Source organism: Gavialis gangeticus, unplaced genomic scaffold (assembly GCF_001723915.1).
Source record: "Gavialis gangeticus isolate Ggan-Ray unplaced genomic scaffold, GavGan_comp1, whole genome shotgun sequence".
Classification (NCBI taxonomy): Eukaryota; Metazoa; Chordata; order Crocodylia; family Gavialidae; genus Gavialis; species Gavialis gangeticus.
This window is the reverse complement of record NW_017729000.1, coordinates 1,173,831-1,200,126: the sequence shown is the minus strand read 5'-3', so window position 1 is coordinate 1,200,126 and position 26,296 is coordinate 1,173,831. Positions and strand designations below refer to the sequence as shown.

Below are 26,296 nucleotides of genomic sequence, written 5' to 3'. Positions count from 1 at the left end.
TGATCTGTCACTTGCCCCTCACATACACATTTAGAACAAGGCCTAATGGTAGATAGCCTGGACATGAACTGCTAAATGCAGCTGATTTCCCTTTTACATCCCTGAGCTTCATTGTTTCATGCTTATTTACACTGTGTTCAGCTCTGAAAATACACAAATTTTGCTTTGATGCCCTGCAGACACTTGGATATGAATTTAGTTCTCATGAGTCTGTACAGATCTGGTGTTCCCCACACCTTTCTCTCTCTCTCTCTCTCTCTCCCTCCTGTGCCATCAATCACTGGCTTCCTGTCTTTCCCTTCTAAGAAAGAACTCCAGCACCAATTAATTTTCTTTTGGACAATTATCAGGTGCAAGTCAATAGGAAGCGTGTGCCTGGATTGCGTAATGTTCCCAGTAATACTCCTGGTGCAGTGGGCACAGGATCATGAACATGTTGTAATTGAAAGATAATTATTTCCTTTCTTCCCAGGAATTTATTTGGAGTTCTCAGAGCATCCGTTAACACAACACCAAGAGTTTTCTCACTGCATGTGCATTAGGAAATAGCTTAGTGATGGGGGCCTCTTCCAGCTCTCAACTATCCCTCAGCACAGTGAAAGCACAAGCCAGTCAGAAAAGGGCACAAGGGACTCAACCACATTTCTAACTGTATGATGTTGTAATCTAGCCAAAGTCTAAAGCTAAAATTTCTAAAAGCAGTGAGAGATTCTTTTGGGAGCCAACACGAGCCCCTGCAAAGGCCTTTTTTTTGCAGAAACTGCTGAGGATCCCATCAAAATTGAGGGACCTAAAATTACTAACTTCTGAAGCTCGTAGCTGAAGTCTGCAGCACGACCGGGGAGCAAAGGTAGAAAGCAACAAGGCCATCTGCACCGCACATTCGAGCCACACTCTGTTCCTAGCAAGGGACCTGCAGTGTCATGTTCCCAGAACACAGCACTGAAGACAGCAGCTTATGAAGAGGAGACTCATAATAAAAGACAAATTGCTCCCTACATGGTCAGTAGCAAAGGACTTGCTAGGTTTTGAAATGAGCTGTATATGGGAGTTGCTTAGGGCACTGGGTAACTTCCATGTTTCTGGGGGATCTCTCACACACCCACATCAGCTGATTTACACCTCCTGTCTCCTATTACAGGATGTAAGCAGGCAACGGCCAGGAAGATTGAGCAAACACTAGGACTTCCAAGGAAGAAGAATCATCTATAAAACACAAGTCCAAGCTCCCTGACATAACTGATGCGATGCAACATCAGGTTAATAAATCATCTTTACAGTAAGCAATTGTCCTTCTTGGTGCTGTGGATGATAACCTATTCAGGGCTTAACAGCCAGAGACTTTATTCACTCCTTAGCATTTATTCTGTGGATTGATTTCTCCAGAGTTGTGCCTGAACCTGAACTGCAAGGCTCTGGCTGTGGATCACACGCAGGGCGTACAATTTAGTCTGAACTCTCAGCCCAAACTGCTTCGGTTTAGGATCTAGATCAGGATTGCATGTTCCAGGGGTTGGATCTGGGGGTTGGATTCTGCCTGCGACAGGCTCACAATATATCTTGGACACACACTTTCCCTTCAGGTCTATCCCCAGGCTTTCCTGCCCTTGGGCAGCAAAACCTAAGCATTTAGGCCCAAGATCTGGTTCCCATGTCCCAGCACGGTGCTGCAGTGTTGAGTTCACAGACTTACAGGGAATATTTACAACCAACTAATGCCTGTTTTTGCACACTTGGGATTTCATTTACAAATCCATTTAATAGTCTTCATTTTAGGAAACATTTTTAAAGTGGCCTAGACTACCGCTTGGCTCCTTTCAGTACTTCACCTCAGGGCATATGGTGCCTCTCAATTTGTGCATTATTGGCATACTCGACTCTAAAACACTCCCTGGGAGGCACTGCCTTCTGGTGTTCGTAATGATACAGTAGTTTGGCAGCTTTAAACGGTAGCTTATTGATGTGTTACATGCTAACAGCTCCTTTGGTAAGCATCAAAGCTGATTCCTAGCTGTCTCTAGCTACTTGGCCAAACACCTCTGAGTAAGGTCACATCAGAAGAACAAGCACTGAGATATGATGACAAAAAGAGTTGTATTTTAATGCAGAAAAAATATGTTTTAAAGGGTGCTGTTTGCTCTGGGGAGGCTGATAGTTATAGCAGAATTTTATCTGAATATTTCAACCAATTCCTTACCATGCTTTCTCTGTAGGTTTGATTTCACATGTGGAAGTGCAGGGTTTATGCGCAACTAGAGCAGAAAACCCTGATTCAAGGTGAAAGCATAAACCAAACTAAGCATGCACTTACATCCAGCTTCCTTCAGTGGAGCCTGTGCGCTGATATAGTGTCCTGAATAGGAATGGTTTCCCAAACTGGGGGCAAAATGAGCTTCTAAAATATTACAGGTGCCTTTGTCCCATCAAATCCTTCATTGCTAGAGAGACAGGAACTTTTGGAAAACCTCTGCTTGAAATGGTTTCCCCATAGCTAGTTAGTCTTATTGCAATGGTGTCCTAATATAGGAGCTATGTGGCGGCACCTTTTTATAACGTCAGAAATTTAAAATCTATATATATAGTATATATACACGATAAAAATCTATGGCGTGTGTGTGTATAAAAACTATAACATAGTTCAAAACAAAACAAACAAACAAACAAACAGAGTTGCTCCTTGTCCAGTATTTTAAAAGGATGAAATTTTAAACTCCAGACAACCAGGCTTGTGACTAGAGCTGGGTTTATTTGGGTTTTTTATTTATTGGCAAATAACGGATTTGTTGCAAAATGTGCTTTTTGTGGGAATGACGCTATCTATACATTTGGGTCCAATACAGTGAATGGTTAAAAGTAAAAAGAGGGGAAACTGGGAAAAATCAGAACTTTGGTTTTTTACATTTTCAAAACAAATCGTTTCATCTTTGTTTCAAAACCAGGTCTTAAATTGCAGAATTGAGCTAAATTTTTAAAAAATGAACTCAAAATCAAAATGAACCATGAATGTTGAGCTGAACAACATGTTTTGACTTAACTGGAAGTGAAATATCAAAATATTGGGAGGGGAAAAATCCCCACCAAAAAACCACAAATATGTTCATTTCAGGTTAACACAAACTTTTTTTGTTCATGTTCTGGCTCAGCCCCAACCAAAATAAAATAATCCATTTATTTTGCACTTTTGTAACCAGTATCTGGGAAGAACCTGAATGCCACTAGTGTAAAAGATGAGAAGCTCTGAATTTATGGCCTTTTTTATGTTTATTACAGTGGTTTCTGACAAAGGTAAAGTGTCAGCCTGTCTACTTATAGCTGAGGCATGCGATAAAATACCTGCCCAGTTAAACCTGCGTCATTAGTTCTCAACCATTACTGTAAGAAACACAGACTGATTCGTCTAGTCTAGCTGCATCTGCTGAGAAACCTCACAGTGCAACTCCCGCAAGGGCTTCTCCTGAAGGCCTGAGTCCTGGCCGTGTGGCTGGTGTCTGGAGACAGCAACAGAGCCAGAGACTTAGAGGGGAAGCTAAACTGGCAGCTTCCCATTCTCATCTCTGCTAATCACAGAATCGCAGACAGTGATGGTTGGGAGAGACCTCATCCAGTCTGACCCCTGCTCCAAGCAGGACCAGCCCCAACTACATCATCCCAGCAAAGGCCTTGTCTACCTGGGTCTTCAAAACCTCCAAGGATGGAGAGTACACCACCTCCCTGGGTCACCTGTTGCAGTGCTTCACCACCCTCCTAGTGAGAGTTTTTTCCTAATATCCAACCTCAACTTCCCTTGCTGCAGCTTGAGCCCATTGCTCCTTGCTCTGTCATCTGCCCCCACCGAGAACAGCCCAGCTCCATCCTTTCTGCAATGCCCCTGAAGGGAGCTGAAGGATGCTATCAAATCCCACCTCGGTTTTCTCTTCTCCAGGCTCAGTAAGCCCAGTTCCCTCAGCCTCTCCTCACTAGTCATATGCCCCAGCCCCACAACCATTTTCATTTAATGCTTTGACTTAACAACATGCCAAGTCTGCAAACAATGGGTGAGACGCAGCAGCTTGTGAACACCCGGGCAGGGTGCACCAGATCTAGGGAGCCTGGATACAAGCCCCCTGAGAGGCAGAAAAGAGCAACCCATGCAGCCTGGGGGTTTTTAAGAGGAGGCTAGATGAACACCTTGCTGGGGTCGTTTGACCCCAGTACTCTTTCCTGCCATGGCAGGGGTTTGGACTAGATGACCTGCTCAGGTCCCTTCCGACCCTAGAAACTATGAAACTATGCAAATTGGTGGGTGAGGACTCATAGGAGCCTGGCTGATGCTGAGTGTTTAGGGAAGAGATGGAGGGAGGCAATCCCTGCAACCTCACAGAGTTAAACCTGCAGATTAAAGGTTCGTGGAGAGTTTCATAGTTTCATAGATTTAGGGTCGGAAGGGACCTAGTAGATCTTCTAGCCCGACCCCCCACCAGGGCGGGAGAACAACAAAACCCCAAAACAAAAAACGGGTCTCAAATGAGTCCAGCCAGGTAGGCATCCAGCCTCTTCTTAAAGACCCCCAGGGTAGGGGCCAGCACCACTTCCCTTGGAAGTTGGTTCCAGCTCCTAGCCGCCCTAACTGTGAAGTAGTTTTTGCGGATGTCCAATCTATACCTCCTCTCCATCAACTTGTGCCCATTACTCCTTGTTATGCCCGCGGGCGCTAGGGGAAACAGCGTCTCCCCCAAACCCTTCTGGTCCCCCCTAGTGAGTTTATAGAGTTCAGGGCAGCAGACATCCAAATTGATTTGGTTAACGGCCAAGCTGCACCCCTGGTATCTGCCTGCAGCCCCACTGCTGTGCCTAGGGATTGCACGTGGCTCTCATGGCAGAATCAGCCCTTTGCAAGCATCCCTTGGCAGTGGAGCAGCAAGCTCCGGGATTCAGGACGCTGTCACATCTAGTCACATTGCTAACCCTGATGGCCCTACAATCTTTCTGCCAGGTGCCATACTCAGCACAGTGCCTGGGGTGACCGGCAGGGTCAGGCCTCAGAGCAAATGGGAAGTCGGGCTCAAGCCCCCCTCAGCTCTTACCGAGTCTCAATTCTAGCAATACCCAAGTCAATCCCTGGTCAGCCTTCATGGGGTCCCATCCCCACCCGCACACCAGCCAGGACACGACACAACACGACAGACCCCCAGAGATCAGCATGCGCAGCTGCTTGGTGAAGGAACAAGGTGTCACGCCAATGTCCCAATAGACATGAAACAACCTAGCCATGAGCAAGCCTCCTGGGACAGGCTGCCTGGGTTGGCTTGCTGGAACCTCAAACTCTCACCCAAAACACATTGCAGATGACTCTCATGCCTCTGACCGCATCCAAAGCTGCATAGCTAAAAGTCACCTCTCTTACCTTGATCATCGCAGCAAGCTGCTGCCAGGTCCAGGGCCTGCCGCTGCCTGTGGATGTCTGTCCTCCCCTCCGATCAGCTCCATCTGCTCAGCTGTGAGTCTGCATGCCAAATCTGCTCGGTTTCATCACAGTAAAAAGAAAGAGCATAACGCTGGTTCAGCTACCACATCTGAGCCCACAGACTCTGAGGTCAGGGTGGCAGAGTGACCCCTGGCAGAGCCCTCATGAGTTTGTCTGCTCGCACTATGTGGGCATCCAGTATATGTTAATCCTGACATGCACAGCAGGGACCTGCGGACAAGAGGCTTGGAGCATTTCATGGCACAACAGTGATGCATGTGGCAGCAGGTAGGAACCACCCTCATTTCCATATTGCCCCTAGAGGAGGAGTCACAAGGGCTTCACATGCAAATCAAGCCAGGCCAGGGCTCATAACACCCCCTTGGTTCCTCTTTCCCCCACCGGAAGCAGTCCAAGGGGCTCGGCTCCTCGCTGGACTCAGGGCTCAAAGAAACCTGCAGCCCTGCGGAGGGACAGGACCGACTTGCCCAGCTCCAGGGAGTTCACCTGCCCCAGGCAAGGTGCAGCCGTGGGTGGGAGGCAGCCTGCACGGGGCAGCGGACATCTCTGCCGGACATGGGCAGACCTGACTGGTGGCTTCCCTGCTTGTGCTGACCGGTTGTGGCAATGCAGCCATGGGAAACCTGCTAATTGCCCAGCTGCAACAGAGTCCAGTATGTGATGGCAGGGATCTGCCAGTGGAAGCTGGATGCAGGAACAAAGGGGCTGGGAGCATCAGGCCTGTGCATGCACCAACACTTGTGCTGCAGCTGCTTGGGCAGGAAGAGGAGGGGGATTGGGGCTCTGTTCATCGCACCCCTGCAAAATGGCTCATCGCATCCCTGCAAAATTTACCCTGGAAGGAGAGAGGCAGAGACAACAGGGCTCATCTCTTGAGGGCAAGGAGAGCAGAAACCATTTCTCCATGAATGGATCCACGTGCAGAAGAGCAGAGCTGGGAGCAAATCTGTGGCTCAGCGGTATTAACTTCTGCAGCAGCTTGATACTCACAGCAGCTGAGCCATTTCTGCACAGCTGCCATTGTCTCCGGCTCTCTGGAAACTGTCCCCATTTCACAGAGGGGCAGACTGAGTCAGGAGGCATGGACACACGACTTAGCTGTGATCAGCCATAGCATGAGGAGCAGATGCATGAGATGCAGCCCTGCATGGGGGTAGCTGATGCGAGCTTCCGTAGAACGACCCCAGGAAAACTCAGGGATCTCGTGTCCGGAGCCGTCCTTGGGGTAGCTCTTCGCTCAGTGAAAGCGAGCCGTTCGCTGCTCCCCCATTGCCTAGCAGTGAGGCTTTCTCACAGCATGGACTGTGTGGAAAAACCCTCTGGGGAGAGCTTGCCCACTGTGGTGCCAGGAGGCTTGGAGACGAAGCCATCTGCCCAGCGGGTCTAGCAGAACCAGGGGCACCTTTCTCTTGCCTCCCAGCCCTGGGCTCTCCCCACAAAACCACCTTCCTCCCCGACACCAATTCATCCACTGAGCACGACAGCAAGGAGCTCGTCAGCCTGGTTTCCAGGCCCTGCAAAGTCAAGGCACCGTGGCCCTTGGCAGCGTGTAAGGGCACCTCTGCCTGTGCGGTGTCTGCTGCCTGCACTGCAGCAATCCCAGAGCCATGGAGGTATTGGGAACCAAACTGCAGCTGAATTCATTCTCGTTAACAAAATAAAAGCATCAAGGGCCTCCCAGGGGCTCACAGTAAAGGCTTGGAAGCTCCTGGTTATTGCATCTTGGTTTTCTGCCTCTCCAGACATAGAGCCAGCTGGTGCAACTGGAGCAGTTTGCTTTCCAAGGGAAGGACACTGTGGTCAAAGCCACATGCTTGAAGCCCTTGAATCACAGGGTCAAGTCCTCTGAGCTAGCATCCTTCATGGTCCCACTGGAGACAAAATCACTTCCTTGCTTCTGAGGGGTTTTGACCTGAAAAATCAGGTCCTAAACCTCTGACTGAGTTTTTCAGATCCCTTCACATGTTTTGCAAGAGAGGGGTTTTTTTTTCCCTGGGCCCCAGTTGCCATGCTCCAGGAGCGAGAGGCTTACGGCACTGCACGTTCACGGTGGCTGCTTGTCCAGGGTTTTCTGCACGCACACAGCAGGTCATAAAGCTTGTGCATGCAACGTATAGGGTAAGCAGAACAACCACCACAGCTGGATTCACCCTTTTTATCCCTTGTCCCAGTGTTGACTCCCCTTTTCTGATTTTCCCCTGCAGAATAACATGTCCCCTGAGGTTGCTGCCACACTAACAACTGATTCTGGGCTGCTGGAGGTTTGCCAGGGGCAGGCACATTTCCATGTCCCTGGCCACCAAAGTCTTCCAGGGGCAAGAAGAGTAGGGCGCCAATGGATCCAAAGCTGGATAAGCCCTGCTCACTCCCCCAAGGCAGTGGCTTGCAGGTGTCCTGCTGCCTTCTGAGACAAGGGAGCACTTTCCCAGCACCCCTGGTTTATGGATTAGCCCATGGTATGTAGCACCTACGGCCTCTGCCTGGATGCCGGCTCTTTGCTGAGGTCTCAAGACAGCACTTTTGTGCTTTCTCCTGCATGGCGTGGGCCTTGCAGTTGGGCCTGCTTGCCAACCTCCACCAAGCAGCTTCAGCCCCTTCCCCACCGCTGCAGATGGGAAAAAGGTGGGACCCACTTGGAAAAAGAGCTGCAATGCAATCGTTCCCAGCCCGTGGCACTGCGTAGTGCCAGCTGCTGGCATTGCACCCTCTGCCTGCTTGCTTGCCAGCTGCTCAGGGCTTGCTTCCAATGAACCAGAAAGCGCTGGGCTGGCACCCCAGCCCCAGGGGGTGGGAATCAGAGATCCCTTCCCCAGACAACCAGGGAGGGCAGCCGGGAGCCCCCAGAGCAGGAAGCGGGTCCACTGATGGGGAAGGAAAGCAAGGAGAGCTTGTGCGTGTCTGTGTGTACATCTCCGGGCAGATGTGATCTCTTTCATTAGACCAACTGAGTAGCTGGAAAAATGTTCTTTGCAAGCTTTCGGGCACAAGCACCCTTCTTGTGTGTACGCAGCATCCAAACCCTTCGCCAGAGCGTTCCCCTGGAAGGGAAAAGGGGCCAGTGGGGTTAGAGATGGGAAAGGCAGGGCTGGAGTCCTCAGGGGCACTTTTGCACCCGCCGTTACAGCTTGCACCCATTTGTTGATGTGTGAGACCCAGGGCAGGGACAGCCGCTCCCGGCAGGAGAGGGGGCTCTGCGGGGTGGGCTGGGGGGTCCACGGCTCCCCAGTTCTTTGCTGAGACAAGCGGCATGCCTGCGAGCACAGAACAGACCCAGGCTGCCGCGTGGAGATGGGGATGACCAGGAGCAGACCCCCCTCCTGATCCTGGCTGGGATTTGCCTTGTGATCGAGCCCCGATGCTCCAGTGCATCATCTAGTTTTACCAGGACAGAGGTCCTGATAAGGGTCCTGCAGTCTTCCAGGTGAAAAAACAGAGACTGGGGAAAAAGGTACAATTAATTAGCAGTGGGAATTCATTAACCTCCCCCCACCCCCTTGACCTATGAAACTATGACCTGCATCATCTGGGGGGGTGAGGACAAGGTTGGGCAGCAAGTTACATCCTTCCTCTGTCCTTTGTTCCTGCTCTGATCTCAGCTGCCTTTTAGCCAGCCTAGGAGCAGAGCCTGGCCTCACCTAGGACAGCAAGTGCTGCTCGGCTGCCTGGGGCGAGGGTACAAGTAGGCAGCATGGCCCTACCATGCTGGAAGAGTTTGCCTGGAGCTGGGGGGACAAGGGAATTACAGCTGGGGCCAAGCTGGGGCCAGATGCATTGAGACAGTCGCAGATGCAGGGGTAGCCCTGGGGGTGCATGCACCAGGTGCTACCTCTGTGCCATCGTGTGCAGATGCCAGGCAGGAGCTGGACTGAGGCCATTGCAAAGGCCGGCCTGGGGGGTTTCTTGCAGGCAGGGACATTGGCGGGAGCCCCCAGAGCTCTGCCCGGCACGGAGCCTCGTCACAGGCCTGGTGGCATCAGCCCCAGGCTCTGTCCTGACTTGAGGAGGTGGCACGATCATTTCCCATCTACGGGGCCCAGGACTCATCTCCACCGGCTGCGAGCGGGGACGGGGAGCCCAACAGCTGCTCTGGGCATGTGCTCGGGGCTGCTCTAACGTGGCTGTATCACCGTGTCACTGGGAGCTGAAGTGTGCGGGGTGAGTGTGGGGGGGTGCAGTGAGTGAGTGTGCAGGGTGTGTGAGGCTGTGAGTGAGCATGCAGGGTCAGTGAGGGTGCAAAACGAGTATGCAGGGTGTGTGGGGTCAATAGGTATGCCAGGTGAGTGTGCAGAGTATGTGGAGTCAGTGAGGGTGCAAAACGAGTATGCAGGGTGTGTGGGGTCAATAGGTATGCCAGGTGAGTGTGCAGAGTATGTGGAGTCAGTGAGGGTGCAAGGTGAGCGTGCAGTGTCAGTGAGTATGCAAAGCAAGTGTGCAGGGTACATGAGGTCAGCGGGTATGCAAGGTGAGTGTGCAGGGTGTGTGGGGTCAGTGCCTGTGTGAGCTGAGTGTGCAAGGTGTGTCAACACATCCCTAGCCGGTGTTGCTGGGAAAGACTTCAGCCGAGTGACTTTATTCCCGAGCTGGGGAGAGGCGCCCAGGCCGCGGGGGCTGAGCAGGGGCAGGGAAGGGGCTCTTTGCAGCGACTCCCCAGCAGCCGCGGGCAGCCGAGGTGCTGGGCTCTGTCTCAGCTCCGCGCCCCCGGGACTCAGCTTCACCCTGGGGAGAAAGACAGAGGCGGGGGCTGCGAGCTGGGACCCCACGGGCACTGACGGGCCCCACCGCCCCACACGCTTCCCAACCTTTGCGCTCAGCTCCCAGGGACCACAGCAAAGCTGCCACCCCAGGGAAAGCCCCGTGCCCTTCCTCCCTGCCCCTCGACGGAGAATATATAGCAAGAGCTGGACTTGCTTGGCTGGTGCTAGTGGCACTGCCTGGACCCAAAGCAGACACGTGAGACAAGGGGGTGCACGGGGGGGAAAGCACTTACATGCCCGTGGGACACGCATCAGCCCTCAGGCTGAGGGTGGGGGAAATCTGTGGCCGGACAATCCCACGGCACAAATGCAGGCGGGAGAGAGTTGCACCCGCCCACCCTGGGCCCACAGCAAGCCCCAGTGGGATTAATTAGTGCACTGTCGTTAACTAGCACCCGGCCCCCGCACTGCTCCAGTGCCCAGAGTGGAGGAGCCCTCCCTGCTTCCTCGCTCATGGCCGCAGGCTCTTAAAACCGAGGGAGAAGCGGGGCCGTGTAACTCAGACTCCAGGCCGTGCACTCTCACGGCGCAGATGAGTGCTTGGCCCTGTACATGGGAAATCACTGTGCCACGTTCTCACACGGGGAGGGCCTGCAACAGGAGCCGTTGCCCAAAAATGCAACGCGTTTCACAAGACACTAGGGAGCGGGGCCGGCACGCAGCAGCCTGCGCGAGGCTTGGGGTCACGCTGACACGCCTGCGTCTGAACACGCCATTGTGCGTGTGCACTCAGCCCCTCCTGCAAGGTCCCCGCGCCCCGTTCCCAACGCCGTCATGCCCACGCACCCACCTGTCTGCGTAGGAGGCTCTGGCCAAAGTGGCCTGGCACCAGCCCACAGCAGGGAGCACCGTGGCCAAACACGACGGAGATAGGGAAATAGGGGAGAAGTTTAGCCAGCCCCTTCTGCCCAAGGGAGCCCCTCTCCTGCCCAGTGGGGGCTCGGTGGAGGCTGCTGATGTGTGCCCGGTTGTTGTCTGAAACCGAATCGCCCAGCCCCAGGCCCCCGGCCCATTAGTGACGCCACTAGTTTCTTTGCAACGAGAAAAATAGGGGTTGTTTTATATGTGATGATGAACCTCCCTGTCTGCTCGCCCTTTTCACACCTCTACACCTGCCCCCAGACGTGGGCATGGGCAAGACAGATGTGCCGTGGCCCTGGCAGATGCAGGAGGGGCTGTGGAGAGGGTCCAGAGCCCTGCTTGTTTCAGAGCGACCTGGGCAAAGTGGAGCATTGGGCCACAAGAAATTAGGTTCAACAAGGACAAGTGCAAAGTCCTGCACGTAGGACAGAGCAGGCCCATGCACCAGTGCAGGGGGGGTGCCTGGCTGGGCAGCAGCTCTGCAGAAAAGGGCCACGTTGGCACAGACACAGTCCAGCGGCCGCAGCTGCTTGACCCCGGTCCGTCCTCAATCAGCCTCTGAGCATGATGTGTAAATGGACTCCGGCCGACAGCGGAGAGCTAATGGCAGTTTCCTACCAGGGGCCCTTGACCGAGCCCTGGCTACTCTGAGACACTCATCAGGAAGGGGATGGGGCTGTTTTACGTTGTTGCCTCCTCTGAAAAGAGGCTGGGAGGGGAAAAGGGGTTTAGGAACAACCAGGGACTGGCTCCCTTGGGCATTTATTGCTCACAGCTTCTCACCTGGGAGGGCAATGGGTTTGTCTGGGCCGGTTTGCACAGGGTTGATCCTGCCTTGGGCAGGGGTGGACTGGATGCGAGCGCGGCGGGTCCCTCCCAGCCCCACGGCTCAGATCCTGTGACTGCAACCGGCCAGGAGACGTCACACTGGATAAACCAGATGCAGGAGGCCCCGGAGATCCTGGATGCACTCAGCAAGAGACAGTGGTGCCCACAGGAACGGGCTCGGCGAGGAGTCTGCGAGCAGCTTGCCGTGGGGGGGCTAGGAAGGAGCAGGACAGGGCCAGGCGGGGCAGCCCCACGCCGATGCATGGGTCCCTGGGCCGTAGCCCTCAGTGATGCCCGGGGCGGCCCTGTTTGCAAGCTGGTCCCTGGCAACGTGGGACCTCTCCCGGCAGGGCCACGTGCAGGGCAGTGAGCTGAGCCCCTTGCACCGGCTGGCAGCAATGCAGCTGTGCGTAGCAATTCCAGGAGAATTACAGCAGACACAATGGACCCGGTGATTGCAGGCTGGGAAACACAAAGGGCTCAGTATCAGAGGGCTTTTCTCTCTCCCCAGGCTGCAGACAGGTAGACTGCCGGGTGCCTGGTCATTACCGCCACTGGCCAGGGTTTAGAAACAGGGCACAGGGACCCTGGCACGTGCTGCAAACCAGGGGCAAGGATGGACGTGCCTGGGACAGACAGCCCCTGCCCGAGCAAATGGGGCCTGGACCATCGTGGCATGAGCATACTCGGGGCACAGGAGCAAGCTGCATGGGCCATGGTTCGGGTGCAAGCGCCCTTTAGGAGAGGTCCCGTGTATGGCAGGTTGAGCACTGTCCCCACCACTGTTCCCTGCACCCCAAGGGGATGAGCAGCAGCCCCCATATCCCTGCCTTGGTAAAGTGGGTCTTGGCAGACGAGGGTTGGGAACAGGCCCTCTCCATGCGGACCCCCTCACCGGGCTGAGCAATGCCCAGCACAGACAAGGGCCCTTGCAACACGGCATGCACTGGAAAACACCCCCCAGCAAGCGGCGGGGGGAGAGGGTTGCCCTGACCCAGAGAGCCACGCAGGCAGGGTGAAGACGAGACGGGGGTGTGCATTGCACGCACAACAGGGGTTCACGGCTGAGCGGAGCGCCCGCCCCCCTGCCCATATATATGAGGCCTCCCCCCGGCGGGACACACAGCGGACAGCTGCTGGGCTCAGGACAGTCGAGGCAGTCTCCACCCATCTCCACCATGACGCCGACCAGGGTCACCGTGCTCCTCGCTCTCGGGCTCCTCTGCTACTTGGAGGGTAAGTCTGTTTGCTGGCACCCGGGCAGAGCCTGGGGCTGGTCCTTCACTCCCCACGCTTAGGAGCAGGGGCGACTTTTGGGGCCGGTAATGGTGGGACCGCGGGCCGTGTTCACAAGCCTGCTGCGAGGAGGCATTTACCCCCCTGCTGCTGCTGGTCCCAGAGGCCAGATGCTGGCACGGCTGCTCCCAGGCGCTGATCTGCGCCTCCAGGGGCAGAGCGAACGTGCACAGCTGGCTTGTGGCCGGTAGTGCTGCAGCTACGATCCCGTTCCTCGGGATCCGGTTGCGGGGAGAGCCGGTGCCATCTCTAGGGGCTGTCACGGACGCCAGAGGCATCCCATTGCCTAGGTGCTCAGCACCCCGGCGCTGAGAGCAAAGCAGCGGGGAGCAAGCTCTGATGCCCCGCTCTGCACCGCGTCCTGCAGAACGTGCGGTGCCATGGGGAGGAAAGCCTGGCACGGCGCTGTGTGCTCCAGACACAGCCTGCCCGGGGGGTTGCTAACGTGAATCTCAGTCTCCAGCCTTGTGCACGGAGCGGCTTCTCTGCTCGCACGCATGCACGCTTGAGTGCATGCACAAGAGGTCCCCCAGGTGCACGAGAGGCACCAGGGCAGGAGGCCTTCCCGGAGCCAGGGGGGCAGCTGAGGAAGCAGCCCCCACCGCCCTGCCGCCCTCCAGCACCGGGTCACTCATGTCTGTGCTTCTGTTCCAGGTGCTGCCGGGCAGGACGACCAGGTGAGTCTGCTCCCTCCGCCCGGCCGTGCACCCTTGCTTCCTGCGCCCCAGTGCCTGGCTGGGGGGCCCCGATAGCGCCACGGGGGAGGGAATGGCGCTCTCCCCCCGAGACCCAGACCGGGGATGGGGCTGCATGCTGCAGGTCGATGGATGGCATGACCTGTCTGAGGGCGGAGAGGAGCATGGAGGGGAGGAGAAGGGCCCCTTAGCTCACGTCCCAGGTGAAGCTGGGGAGAGGATGGCTGCTGCTCCACCCAGCTGCCGAGGCAGGGATCAAGGTGCGGCAGAAAACGCCGGGGCAAGGCGGCGGTTGCACCCCTGCCGCAGCACAAGGACCAGCAGACGGCACGGGAGAGCCAGAGCAGCAGGACCCCAGGGCCTGATGGAGCAGGGCAGAGCGTGCAACCCGCAGCTGGCTGCTCTGGGCCACGGAGGCAACAGCCCTCCCTCACCCCTCGTGCCTGGGTGGGGGGCAGCGCGGAGAGACCCACCTATTGCACCTGCAAAGCGTGGCCCCGCTCAGGCCCCCGGCGCTGCTAGCATCACCGAGCCAAAAGCAGGCTCGGCCGTGCCAGCGGTCGGGGCCGGGCTGGGCGCATGGTTGTAAGGAGCCTCCCGTTGCCTCGGCAGGACGATTACCCGAAGAACATAAACTGCCCGGCTATCTACGCCCCGGTGTGTGGCACGAACGGCCAGACGTATCGCAACAGATGTTATCTGAGGGCGCAGAACCGGTAAGAGCCAAAACGCCTCCGTCCTCCGTGCAGCGCTGCCGGAGCCGAGCTCCTGGGCACCGCCGCAGCCACGTGGCAAGGAGCAGGCCAGGCCTGGAGCTTGCTTTGGCTCCTGCGGTCCACCCCGATGGCGGGAGGGGACTCAACCATGGCCCAGGGCGCTGGGTGCAAACGTGAGCCGTCCCCATGCACTGCGGCATCTCGTGGGCATCGTCATCTCAGCCTCCCGCGACCCCCAGGGCCAGTGCGGCCTCTCTGGGCGTGGCTTTGGGAGACCTGCTGCCCCCTCCACTCGAGGGCACTGTGCTCACAGCGCTGCCTTGCATTGCCTTCCAGCAAAAGCTCGGGCACCATCCGCGTGAGGCACAGGGGACCTTGCCAGGACGACGACTTGCATGACTCCTGAGCTTCCAGGCTGCACCCCGGCGCCCACGTCCTCCCCGCCGTCTCGCTCCCTGCCCCTGGGCTGCCTGGCCTAGAGGCCCCACTTGTCCCCACTGCACAGAGACCCGGTGTGTCCCACCCAGCCCCTTCTTGCCCTTTGCTTGTGCAATAAAACCAATGCAGCAGAACCCCGTGTCGTGCTCGTTTCCTCCATCTCTCTCTGCAGCTGGGAGAAAAGCCTGGCCGAGCGCGACGGCGTGCAGTCTGAGTGCCAGGCGCTAGGTGTCCTCGCCGGGCTGCCCTTGGCCCTTCCCTGCAAACTAGCACAGCAGCGGGAGGGGAGGAAGCCCCGGGGGATGCAGCCCCAGCGGCGCAGGTGCCAGCGCAGATGCATCGTGCAGGTGCCTGGGGGGGCTAGCACCCCCCTGCTATCAGCACTACACCCGCAGAGCCAAGTCCTGTGGATGATGGCTGGGGGCTTCCCTTAGACCCCCGACTGCTCCCTGCTGCTTGCAGCCAGGCCGTGCTATGAGACCCCCGGGAATGGGGTGACTTTGGGACTCGGGGCTGGAGCTCTTGTGCCTGCCCCCGCTGCGGAGAGTGGCCCTGTCCGTGGTGATCAGCCGCTTGGAGCTGCACTTGCGTGCCAGGAGCGCGCCCCTGCCCAGGTGATGTGGCCGGCCCCTTCTTCCAGGAATGTGGCTCGGCAAGGGGGGAACTAGAGGGTGACTTTGAAAAGCCCTGTTTCCCCGCACAGCTCACGTGCTTCCGCTTCTGCATTTCACAAGGTTCATCCTCATCCTAGGACTAACCCAGGCCTGGCACAAGTGAGCGGTGGTCTCTTGACGCCGGGGGAAGCCCCATCCCTTCGTGGCTGCAGGGGGGTCTGGCTCTGGCCAGGTCCCTGCTAGACGGGCTGAGGTCCGAGGGGCTCTTCCAGGCTCTGCCCTTGAGCCAGCTGGTCCTGCAGGTGCCTGGTCGCTGAGCAGGTCAGTGATCAATGCACCTGCTTCATTAGCTGTGAATTTACTCCTGGGGCCACTGCAGGCCAGCCTGAGCCCTGGCACGAGCGTAGCTTTGGAGACGGTGGACCTGCACCCCCGTGCACCAGGGCTTAATCCGTATCCCGATGGCACGGGGGCCGGTTCCAGGCACGGAGATGAGCCGGGAAAGCTGCCGTCCGGTGGTGGCTGGTTACATGGCTCTCCCTTCTCCAGCCTGGTCTCAGGGACACGGCCACCTGCCACACCTGGCTCCACGGGAGACTGGCACTGACACACCAGCCCACAAGTTGCACACATGACAGCCAGCACCAGGCTGACTTTCCAACGCGTTCCCTGCTGGCCTTTGCCTCTGAGCCGGGCACGCGCCTGGGCTGCAGTCAGCACAGGGACCCCCCTGCACACCTCCTTTGGCTTCAAAGCACGCCTTGCCCTGCCGCCCAGAGCCACGGGCAGTGGCCTCCTCGCGGCCCCAAGGGCTTTTAATGGCTTCTTCTACTGAGCCAGCGTGATAAGTGCGCAATCCTGGAGCCTCAAAATCTCCTCTGCACCAGTCCTTCCTCCCACCCCAGCCGCCAGGACTCCTGCAAGCTCCTCACCTGTCCTCCTGCCCTCATTGCCAATGCAAGTTCCCTGGGGTGGGGAACGTACTTGTGCCTCGGACCCCAAACCCTGTGTGGATCCATGCATGGTAAACACAATGGGAACGCAACCCTGGGTGCGAGTGCGTGAAGGGAAACTGAGGCTGAAGGCTATCAGGAAGCCTCCCCTAACGATGTGACCCATGGCCGGTGGAAGTCTCTGAGTCGGCGGAAAGGCTTCTTGTGTTTTGGGCCTGGGACAAGACTGGGCAATACCTTGCCAGGTCCCAAACTGCCCGTCCCCCGGCAGGACTGAGCCGCTCTTCCCCTCCTGATGCTGCGTGAAGGGGTGAGGGGGTGGAGGCAGAAGCTGGGGTTGAGAGAGAAAGCTTACGGTGGGGACTAAAATGCATCTCCTCCATTCATCCCTGAGTCCAGGAGACCAGCAAAGATGCATTAGCTACATGCCATGGCCCCAGCTCAGCCCCAGGACACATCTGCCCTTTGCAAGGGCTGGGAGGAGGAGCGCCCCAGGCTTCACCTTCAGCCCAGTCCTGCGGCTTTGTCCGGCGGATGCTCGGGGGCACGGGAGAAATCGAGCCCCTGACGGGAGGAGCTTGAGTCAGTGCAAAATCCAAGCGACTCTCACCCAAAGCGGGGAATGGGCGTTGGGGGAGAGGAGAGTCGCACACCGGGACTGAGAGCTGCAAAGAATTGCACCCCCGCTCCTGGCTCCGGCAGCAGGCGTCCAAGCCGGCCTGTCCTGGGGACGTCTGGCCATGCGTACTCCCATCCCGGACAGTGTCCAAAAACTGAGCTTTATGTGTCTCCTTGGAAGGACAGTCATGAGTTATGACTGCTGGGGAAAGCTGTTGCCAGCCTTGCCATTTTCAAGGGGTCTAGGCTAAGCTGAAGACCCAAAGCCTTGCTCTGAGTGACTGCAGTGTCGGCCTTTGCAGATGTGACAACTAATCTGGAAGCCATCGAACACAATTAAACAGCGCACAAGGCCTGAAGGAGGTAAGGAAGGACCATCCATTAAATAATCCATATATACTATCATAGCTTTATCTTAAAATAGGTGTAGTAGTGGTTGATGTAACCAAATGTATTAGATATTATTTTGCTATTATATATATGTATGTATGTATGTATGTATATACACACAAACACGCACACATATAAATACGTATGTGTGTGTGTGTATATATATGTATATACACACACACATCTATATGTATTATCTATATACATATAGATGTGTGTGTGTGTGTGTATAGATCGATGGATTTGTTAAAATGCTTAGATAATTTGTAAAAATAAGAACAGCCTTGCCCGAGAAGACCATAAAGTCAGGTTAAGAAGAAGCATAAACAGCAGTCCACAGCAGGGAAGAAAGGAGATAAGAAACCCTCCCTCTTTCCCAGGGGTATAAATCCCAGTGAAGTGACACCTTCCAAGTCCACCAGAAAGCTGGTTCAGTCCCATTCGAAAAGTTTCGGCGAAACAAAGGCATTTAACTAAAACCAGTCAGAGGTCATTTATTAGCGAATCGGCACTGGCCGTCTGTACGTACTGGCATGGGCTGGAGGACAATTTGGAGAACTCAGCCAACTCAAGCAGACCTGCTGCCCATCTGTGCCGCCCTCCTGCCAGCTGGCACAGGTGAGATCTACGTCGCGCTGTCGCGGGCACGGGCAGTCACGTAGACTTGGGGATTAATATTTGTTCTCATGTTTTAAGGTGCAAGCCAATAAAAGGTTGGGCTGTAGACTTGTTTCTGCTGCTTTTGTCAGTAGCCCACCCACAAGCTGGGGCAGCGGCGGGAAGATGGAGAGAAATGGCGAGGGGCTGGTAATGGGCATGAGGAAGGGTTGCAATGCAGCCCGAGGAGGAAAGGGTAGCCCGAGTCTGGAGAGACGGAGGTGAAGGGGGACACGAGAGCGGCTTCGGTATTCGGAGGGCTGCTGACACGAGGAAGGCGGGGACGCTTTCTTTCCAGCCACAGAAGGCAGAGACCAGGCAGCGGGTTCGAGCGCAGCCAAGCAGCGTCCCAGCAAAGCTGAGGAAGGATTCCCTAGTGGGAAGAGCAGCAGGGCCAGAGCAGAGGCCGTGGGCATTGCTTCCAGCCCTGTGAGCCCCTGGTCCAGTGAAACCTGGGCAGAGAAGCAGCTGGATGCAGGGGCGGCTTTTCCCAAGGGTCTCATTACGATGCTTGGTGCCAAACCTGCCCTCCTTGCTCCCGAGGAGCCTCACCGTGCCCCGACTGTGCAGCGGACCCCTGTCCCGGGATGCGGTGCATTGAACCAGGCCCTTGCAGCGTGGTCCTTTCTGCACCCGACTGGCGGCGGTGCGCTCGGCTCAGCCCCTCCTGGGCGATGGGCTGAAAACTGAGGGCCCCTCGCTCTCTGTCAGGCTGACCCTGTGGCTGGACCTCTAAAGCAGAGCAGACAGCATGGAGGCCACTGCCTGCCACAGCTCGCCCCGGGTTTTGGCCTCCCACAGATGAATCTCGGTGGAGGAGCTCGCAATGCTGCGATGCTTTCTTTGCAACAGGTCTCCAGGCTGCAGCCGTACTGGTCTAGAGGCAAAGGGACCCTGAACTCGTGGTAGGGGTGATCTCTTTTGTTAGATTTTTGCAACAACAAAAAAAGTTTCTTTAACTGCAATTAAAGCTTGCAAGAATGGGGTTTTTTGCCAAAATCGAGTTGGTCTAATAAAAGAGATCACCTCCACCATGAGTTCGGATTCCTTCATTGCACCGGGGCTTTCAATCAGCGGTGCGTGGTGCGTGTTCTGTCCTCGGGAACAGGCCTCAGGGTCTTGTCTTAAAAGGGGCTGAGGCCCCCCGGGCCCCCCTGGCTGGAGAGAGGCCATTAGGTGCACAGCCGATGCCTTGGGACAGCAAATGATGGCACAGGAATGGGAGGCAAGGCTACAGGCTGCTCACCAGGGAGGGACCCAGCAGAGAGCATCCACTGCTCCAAGATGCTTCAATTAGCTCAACCGGCCTAATTAATACCGCAGTCACCAAATTAGGGGTGTGACCTATTTGTTCAGCTCAGCTTCTGGAAAAACCCGCTGAGGACAGAACAACACAGGTGTTCCCCTTCGGAGGAATTTCTCCTGGTTTCCCAAACCATCAACAACCAGTTTGGACACATTCATGGGGAAGGTGGGTGCTGGGCACCCTCTATATAGGGCAGGGCTGCGGGGTTTGCCTGCAAAACAGCTGCTGGGCGCAGACCGGGCGGCTTGCACCATGAAGGCAGCAGGAGCCCTGGTGCTCCTCGCCATCGCGCTCCTCTGCTTCTCCTCAGGTGAGTCCCCTTCACCCAGCCCGCGCCGAGCCCCAGCTCCGGCACCCAGGATGCTGGAGAAGGGTAGGGTTAGTCCCGCCTACAACTTCTCGTGGGTTAGAAAGTGGCTTCTCCCAGGGGAGCCTGGACCCCTAACTTGGGGCTGCTGATCCCCTGCAATGGGAGAGCTGCCCTGACCCGGGGCTGGGACGGCAGACAGCGCCCATGGCACAGGACGCACCAGCGCTCCAGGACTGGGGAGATGAAGCCGGGGCAAGCTGTGAGCGTTGTGCAGGGACCAAGGGGCCACCGGAGCTGGAGCTTGAAAGGGACAGTTGTTGTTTTCGGATCCCTGCCGGGGTGATGCCGGACATCCCCATTACTCAAGTCAGGGCCAGCTCCTTTAGGACGCGTTCGTCTTGCGGGAAGCAGAGACACAGACTGTGTGCGTGTGTGCACGCAGGTGTGCATGCGTGTGCACTTGCGATGCAAGCTGGATGCAGTTGTGTTAAGAGGCAGAGTCACAGGCTCCCTCCTCATTTCTGCCCTTTGTGTTTTGTTGCAGAGGTTGCAGCTCAGCCCGGCAGCAGGGTAAGTGCCGCCCTCAGGCTTCCAGCCTCAGGGTCCCTCTGTGTGCTGTAAATGGGTGCAGTCCTTGCAGACCTCACTGAGGCCCTGACACCGTCTTCCCCAGACCCTTGCCCCTACATGGGGTTGGGGTGAAGTGCCTAGCGCCCAGCCAGCAGTTCCCAGCCCAGGAGGTGCAGGGGCGGTGGGGATCCCTAAGCCCCGACAGCAACCCTCAGCTCAGCGTCATCTGTGCATCGGAGGCAGCTGCACCCGGCGGATCTCCCCGGGGATGTAACTGCACCCGCGGGAACTGGGGGCCACGGAGACGTGGTCATGGCAGGGGCCGGGCAGCGCTGCCCCATGCGCACCGTGGGCTCTGCTCGCATCGGCGAGCTCCCCATCCCCAGCTTCTTGAACCTGGCACAGAGGCAGCGGGCAGGACGGTGCTGCCAAGCCCCCCCGGGCCAAAGCGGGGATAAGAGCTGCCTCGTTGCCTCTGCAGTGTGACGGCGATGACACGATGTGCCCAGTGGTCTACGATCCTGTCTGTGGCACGGATGGCAAGACATATCCCAACGACTGCTACCTTCAGGCAGCAAAGACGTAAGTGCAGCACCACTCGGCACCGTCTACATGCCCTCGCCCGTGAGGAGCCCCTCTCCGCAGCCGCCCCATCCCTGGGGTGCTCATGCTCTGCCTCCCTTGGCTTCTTCCCTGCCCCCCCAGGCCTTTCCCAGCAGACCCTCGACGCTCCCGACATGGCGAGCTGCTGCACGCCGGCCCCTGCCAGGGCTATCACAAGCTCAAAAGCCAGTCTGCCCGGCTTACTGGGGGTTGTGGAGGCACTGGGCCACCCCCCTTTTGCACGAGGTCCCTGGGGTGGCTCTGATGTCATGGTGTTTCTCTCCCTAGGAAAGTCCGGGTGAACTACCAGGGGCCTTGTCGCTAGCGGGGCGAGGTGGAGAGGCGATGCCCTTCCACTCCCCGGCACGTCCCCGTGGGTGAGGACGACGTGCAACCTCATCTGCTGCGCAAATGCATCCGCGCTCCTGCACGCCCCCCACCCCTGCCTTCCCTGCACATCCCGAGCCCCGTGATCGGAGGCCTCCTCTTGCTGTGCTTGATCCATAAACTGCCTGCAGCACAATCCTGCCTCTTTGTTTGTGGCCCGTGAAGAAGTTGCGTCCCCCGCGCCCGGCCAGGGCTTTCCCGATCGGAGCAGCACGAGTGTCGGGGCAGAGGTGCCAGGGCGCAGGGCTCCTGCAGCCGCGCTCGTGGCTGCGCTGTGTCCCGTCTTGCCCTGACGTCTTCCCAAGCTGCAAACTCCAGCAGCCCCCCATGCTGAGGCTGCAGGACCGGCTGCCCCGTCAGCCTGCAGCATGCACGCAATGGGCCTCAGAGGGAGCTCATGCCCCGGGGTGGGGGTGTGGGGTGCCCCTGCCTTGCTTGGGCAGCTCCAAGCCTGCCCGGCAGCACTCGGGGAGGCCCTGAGAAGGCAACCGGCACGCTCGGCCCCACAGCGCGAGTCCTCTCGGCAGGGCAATACCAGAAGACACGATGCAAGAGGGACGGCGGGAGGACTCGATGACTGAGCCATGTCCTGGAAGGGGATTGACCCACCCTGGAAAGCTGGGGTTGCTGAGGAGCCGGGAGCGCGATGGATTACGTGTGTGGCCAGATGTCCCCAGGACAGGCCGGCTTGGACTCCAGGAGCTGGGATGCAATTCTTTGCAGCGCTCAGGTCCCGGTGTGCGACACTCCTCACACTACGCCCATGAGTTGCTTGGATTTTGCACTGACTTGAGCTCCTCCCGTCAGGGGCTCGATTCCTCCCGTGTCCCTGAGCATCGGCCAGGCAAAGCCGCAGGACTGGGCTGAAGGTGAGGCCCGGGGCGTTCCTCCTCCCGGCCCTTGCAAAGGGCTAAACAGAGCAAATACATCCTGGGGCTGAGCCAAAGGAGGCAACCCTGGCCGATGCCTGAACTCCTCACATTGTGTGTTCAGATCCGGGCCAGGAGAGCGGAGGGGAAGACGGCTGTGCTAGCACAGGATGGTCGGTCTGTAATGGGAACAGCCCGATCACAGTGTGACACAAGCCCACGGTCCAGGACGGTATCAGAGATGCAAGATACGGGTGCAGTGAAGACGTAATTTGTTTTCACCGCTGTACAAAAGGAAGTACAGAAACTTTGCAGCGGCCTGCGCAGTGTTGTGCCGACCACCTTGTCACGGCACAGATGCGTCAAGCCCCGGCCTGATGTGCTTGTCAGGCCCAGACGTGTTAGGGCCGTGCTTGTCGACAGTAAACCTGGCTGAATCTTTCCCCTAAACCCGACCCGTGCTCGTTCTTTAAGACACGATCGGAGCTGGGACCTCCTGGCTGCTGCGTTTCCCAGCACTGGGACAGCCACACCTCAGTAACCCCCAACGAGTCCGTGGCAGGGGCAACCCGCGATGGGCGCAGGCCACGCACCCGGGCTCATTCGGGCTGGAGGTTTAGCTGCTTTCAGAAGGCAGCTGGGCAGGAGAGAGCCCTGGGCAGAAACGTGTGACCCCAGGAAAGCAGCGCCCAGCGGCTGGGCATCCCACCCGCCCGTGCGCCCTGCAGGGAGGGGAGGGGAGGGGAGAGGGGGCAATGCTGCTCTTTCCTGCAGCAGTGGAAAGCCAAGCCGTGCGCTGCACAGGAGGGAGGTGGGAGCCCTGGCCCACAGGGTCCATTCGCGCGTGGGGAGGGAGCCGTGAGAGGAGCAGGCTGTCTCCCCACCCAGGGCCTTTATCTTACTAGCTGACACGTGCGACGTGGTGCCCCTTCCAGCAGCATGCTGGCTCGCCCGAGACGGCATGTGATTACAGAAAGCAAGCGCTGGCTTGCAAGACTTTGCTGTCTCCTGCCACTAGAGCAGGAGCTTTCCCAGGCAGAAGGAAACGGGGCTCTTCTTGGAAGTCACCCTCTCACTTGGGTTCCTGCAAGCTCAAGGCAGTGGGAGGTTTTGGGAGGCTCTGGGGCTGCTCCCCAGGGAGGGGGCAGGCCGCACGGGGGTGCACAGGGTCCACCCGCAGAAGAGACGGCTCTCACCTGGTCCTCTACCTCCAAACCAGCCCAGCGAGCAGGCATCAGGCGTAACTCCCTCCATTCGGGAGCCCGTTTCTTCCTTCTCCCCAGAGCTGCTGGGCAGAGGCTGGTCGTCACTCATGGCCTTTCATACTTGGCCCTGTCTTTATTCTCCCAGCCCAACATGCCTCGGCTCTTCTCCCCACATGGCAGACCACAACTGGAGGCACAGGGGAAGGGAAGGCAAGGTCCTTGAAGGTCTTCAGGCCCCTGACTCCTACTGAAGTACAAGGGGATTTGGCACCTTCTGACTTTGGTGATTCTGGACCGAGGTGACATGACCAAGGTCACACATGGTAGTCTGTGGCAGAGCAGAGACGCATTCTTTTGCATCCCAAGAGCAGGCCTTCCTCAGGGCACCCTCCTGTCCCTCAGAGGGGTGTTAGCTAAGGGTGAAACAGTCTCTCTGGATTTCCATGTTCTCATAGTCCTATGAGACACGCCGACATAGCCCAGCCATCTCCCGTGACCCGGTGCTCTGAGCACCTGCGCTACACGCCACTCTCTGGCATTGCCCTGTGCATTATAGCAACAGGAAACACTCAGAGGATAGTGCTGAGTTTTCTTTATTGAGCAAGCAGCTTGGAGACAACGTTGCCCCCAGAGCGAGGGTGAGATGAGCGGGGATCTGGGCCCTGGGCTTGGAGAGTGAAAGCGGACCGACGCTTGGCATGGCCGGGGACTTAGCATTTCCCCATGTGGTGCAGTCGAAGCTTCCCCCCGCTTCTCCTGCAAGACAGACGCGGATCCAGCCGGAGGTTAGAGAGGCCTGTCCCCGCGGCACGGGCGCCACAACGCTGCCGGGGCAGGAACTGCCTGCTCCGACACTGGCCGGCTCCTTGTGCCTCAGGGGAAGGCGTTGGCCTCTGCGGTGGGCATCGCAGGGTTAACCCGCACGAGCAGGTGGGGTCCCAGCACTCAGCTCACCGCCCAGCAGCAATTAAATTCAATTAAGTATGCTTTCATGAAGATCTGAGGCAAGCTGGCCTGCCGGGAAAGCTGGCAAGCCAGCCTGCTTAGACTTTCCCTTCTGGATTTTGCAGAGGAGCAGCCCCAAAACAGGGCTTGGGGGGAGGCCTTGATGCCCAGGCCTTGTGCTAGCCTCGCAGCGGTCAGGGGACGGCCAGAGAGGACTTGCAGCAAGCTGGATTCCTCTGGCCGTGTCTGAGGTGGAGGCAGGCGAGGGATCACTGCACTTTGCAGGAAGGATCGAGTAGTCCCTACGAGCAGAAGCCGAACGGATCCCGGCCCTTTGCTCCAAATGCCCGGCCTTCAGCTCAGCCCCACTTGTCCTTGCTCCAGGTCACTTACTCAATGGCCTTGCAGAAGGCGCACAAGTTGCCGTAGGTCTTGCCGTCGTCGCCGCAGTGGGGGTTGGACTCCCGCGTGCAGTAGGTGCCCGAGTCCCTGAAGTCGCTGCAGTCAAGCTGCAAAAGGCAACGGTAGATGCCCTTTAGGATCCCTTTCTCCCCCTTTCTTCCCTTCCTTGGCTCTCACAAGATGTTCACTCGCTCACTCTACCCTTTCTGCCTCAACGGCCGTGACGGCAGAGCCCCCTTCTCTCCAGTGCAATGGGCATCGCAGCCCACCGGAGCCCTGTTTGGGGGAAGTTGCACAGGAAGAGAAGTGGCATTGATGCTCTTTTAAAACCCACGGCCACCCCAAGGACCGCCCGGCTGAGCGGTGCCTCCCCCCTTGGCCCAGCTCTTCAGCCCAGTGCCTCGCCCGCACCCCAGCTCCATGCCTTTGCACCTGAAGGAAAAGCAAGCGATGGCTTGTAGACGTCTCCGAAACAACAGCAAGGCAAGGCCAGTTTTGATCGCCTCTTACAGCCATCTTTTGGCTCAGGCCATGCTGCAAGCATTGACTGGGCTCCGGAGAAGGTGCACCGCCACCCACCCACCCTGGCACGGGATTTTGTGATCCATGCATGGTTCAGCTTCATGATGGATCACCATCCATATGTCATGCGTGGATCACCTTGGTGCTGGTGCATTCCCCCCAGCGTGGGAACCACCCAGCTCCACTCATTCCCTTTTAAAATGATCTTCCAAGAGTCGAAAACGTGGTTGCAAAGACCCCTTCTCTTAGAGCAGGAGGAAGAGCAAAGCATTGCATAGGATCAGCGGCCCTAACCTCGTTCTCCTCTTTGCCGGCAACACCTGGAACAAAAGAGAGAGAGAGAGAGAGGACATTTGCAGCAGCGGCACAGGCCCCGAGGAGAGGCGAGGTGGTCATTCACCCTAGACAACGCAGCGTTATGGTCTCGTGCAGCGGGGCCCCGCGGGTGGAAATCAGCCACCTGAATTGTTCTCCCGGATCTAGCGGAGGGACAAACGGGACCTGGGGGGGGGCGTTGATTCTTCTAGCCTTGCCCTGCCGATGCCCCCTGGTCTCTGGGAAGAAAAGCTCAGGGACGGGACCATCTCCGGTGACCTGAACCCGGGTCGTGTGGCCGTGATGTGGGGGACCTAGGTCAGGCACCCTCCCTGCCCCCAGGGCTGCCAAGGGCCCATCAGCTCACGCGACACAGATGTGTCAGGCCGGCAGCTGGGATGGACTCTCCTGTATCTAGGAAGGGCTGGTGAGATCCTCTTTCCCGGGACTTGCTGGCAGCCTCTGTCCACACCCGGTAGATCTGAGCAGGAAAGGAGCAGGGGACACAAGGAGACGGAGAAACCCTTGTCCCAGCACCCTTGGCTGGCAGCATCCCCTGCCCACCCCCCACCCCCCCC

At 57.5% G+C, this 26,296-nt stretch overlaps 2 protein-coding genes and 1 long non-coding RNA gene across 3 annotated transcripts in view; 2 read left to right on the top strand and 1 right to left on the bottom strand.

Annotated features, from left to right (window-relative positions):
* Positions 1–13,054: 13,054 nt before the first annotated feature.
* LOC109290072 (ovomucoid-like) lies at positions 13,055–15,178 on the top strand. The gene is made up of 4 exons (XM_019506450.1): positions 13,055–13,143; positions 13,858–13,880; positions 14,511–14,614; positions 14,951–15,178. The coding sequence occupies exons 1-4, from the start codon at positions 13,086–13,088 to the stop codon at positions 15,018–15,020; spliced, it is 255 nt and encodes an 84-aa protein (XP_019361995.1). The 5' UTR covers positions 13,055–13,085; the 3' UTR covers positions 15,021–15,178.
* Positions 15,179–19,797: 4,619 nt separating this feature from the next.
* Positions 19,798–21,498, top strand: LOC109290071. Its single transcript, XR_002095512.1, has 4 exons — positions 19,798–19,900; positions 20,445–20,470; positions 20,952–21,052; positions 21,362–21,498. It is a non-coding gene; the product is annotated as an uncharacterized LOC109290071 (long non-coding RNA).
* A 2,615-nt stretch (positions 21,499–24,113) lies between these two features.
* Positions 24,114–26,296, bottom strand: part of LOC109289837 (serine protease inhibitor Kazal-type 6-like) — a 13,499-nt gene continuing 11,316 nt past the window's right edge. The window contains exons 2-5 of the mRNA XM_019506067.1: positions 26,086–26,199; positions 25,698–25,723; positions 24,873–24,988; positions 24,114–24,290 (exon numbers count right to left, since the gene is read on the bottom strand). Of these exons, the coding sequence (XP_019361612.1) occupies positions 24,245–24,290; positions 24,873–24,988; positions 25,698–25,723; positions 26,086–26,199 (302 nt within the window). The 3' untranslated portion in view covers positions 24,114–24,244. The remainder of the gene's footprint in view (positions 24,291–24,872; positions 24,989–25,697; positions 25,724–26,085; positions 26,200–26,296) is intronic.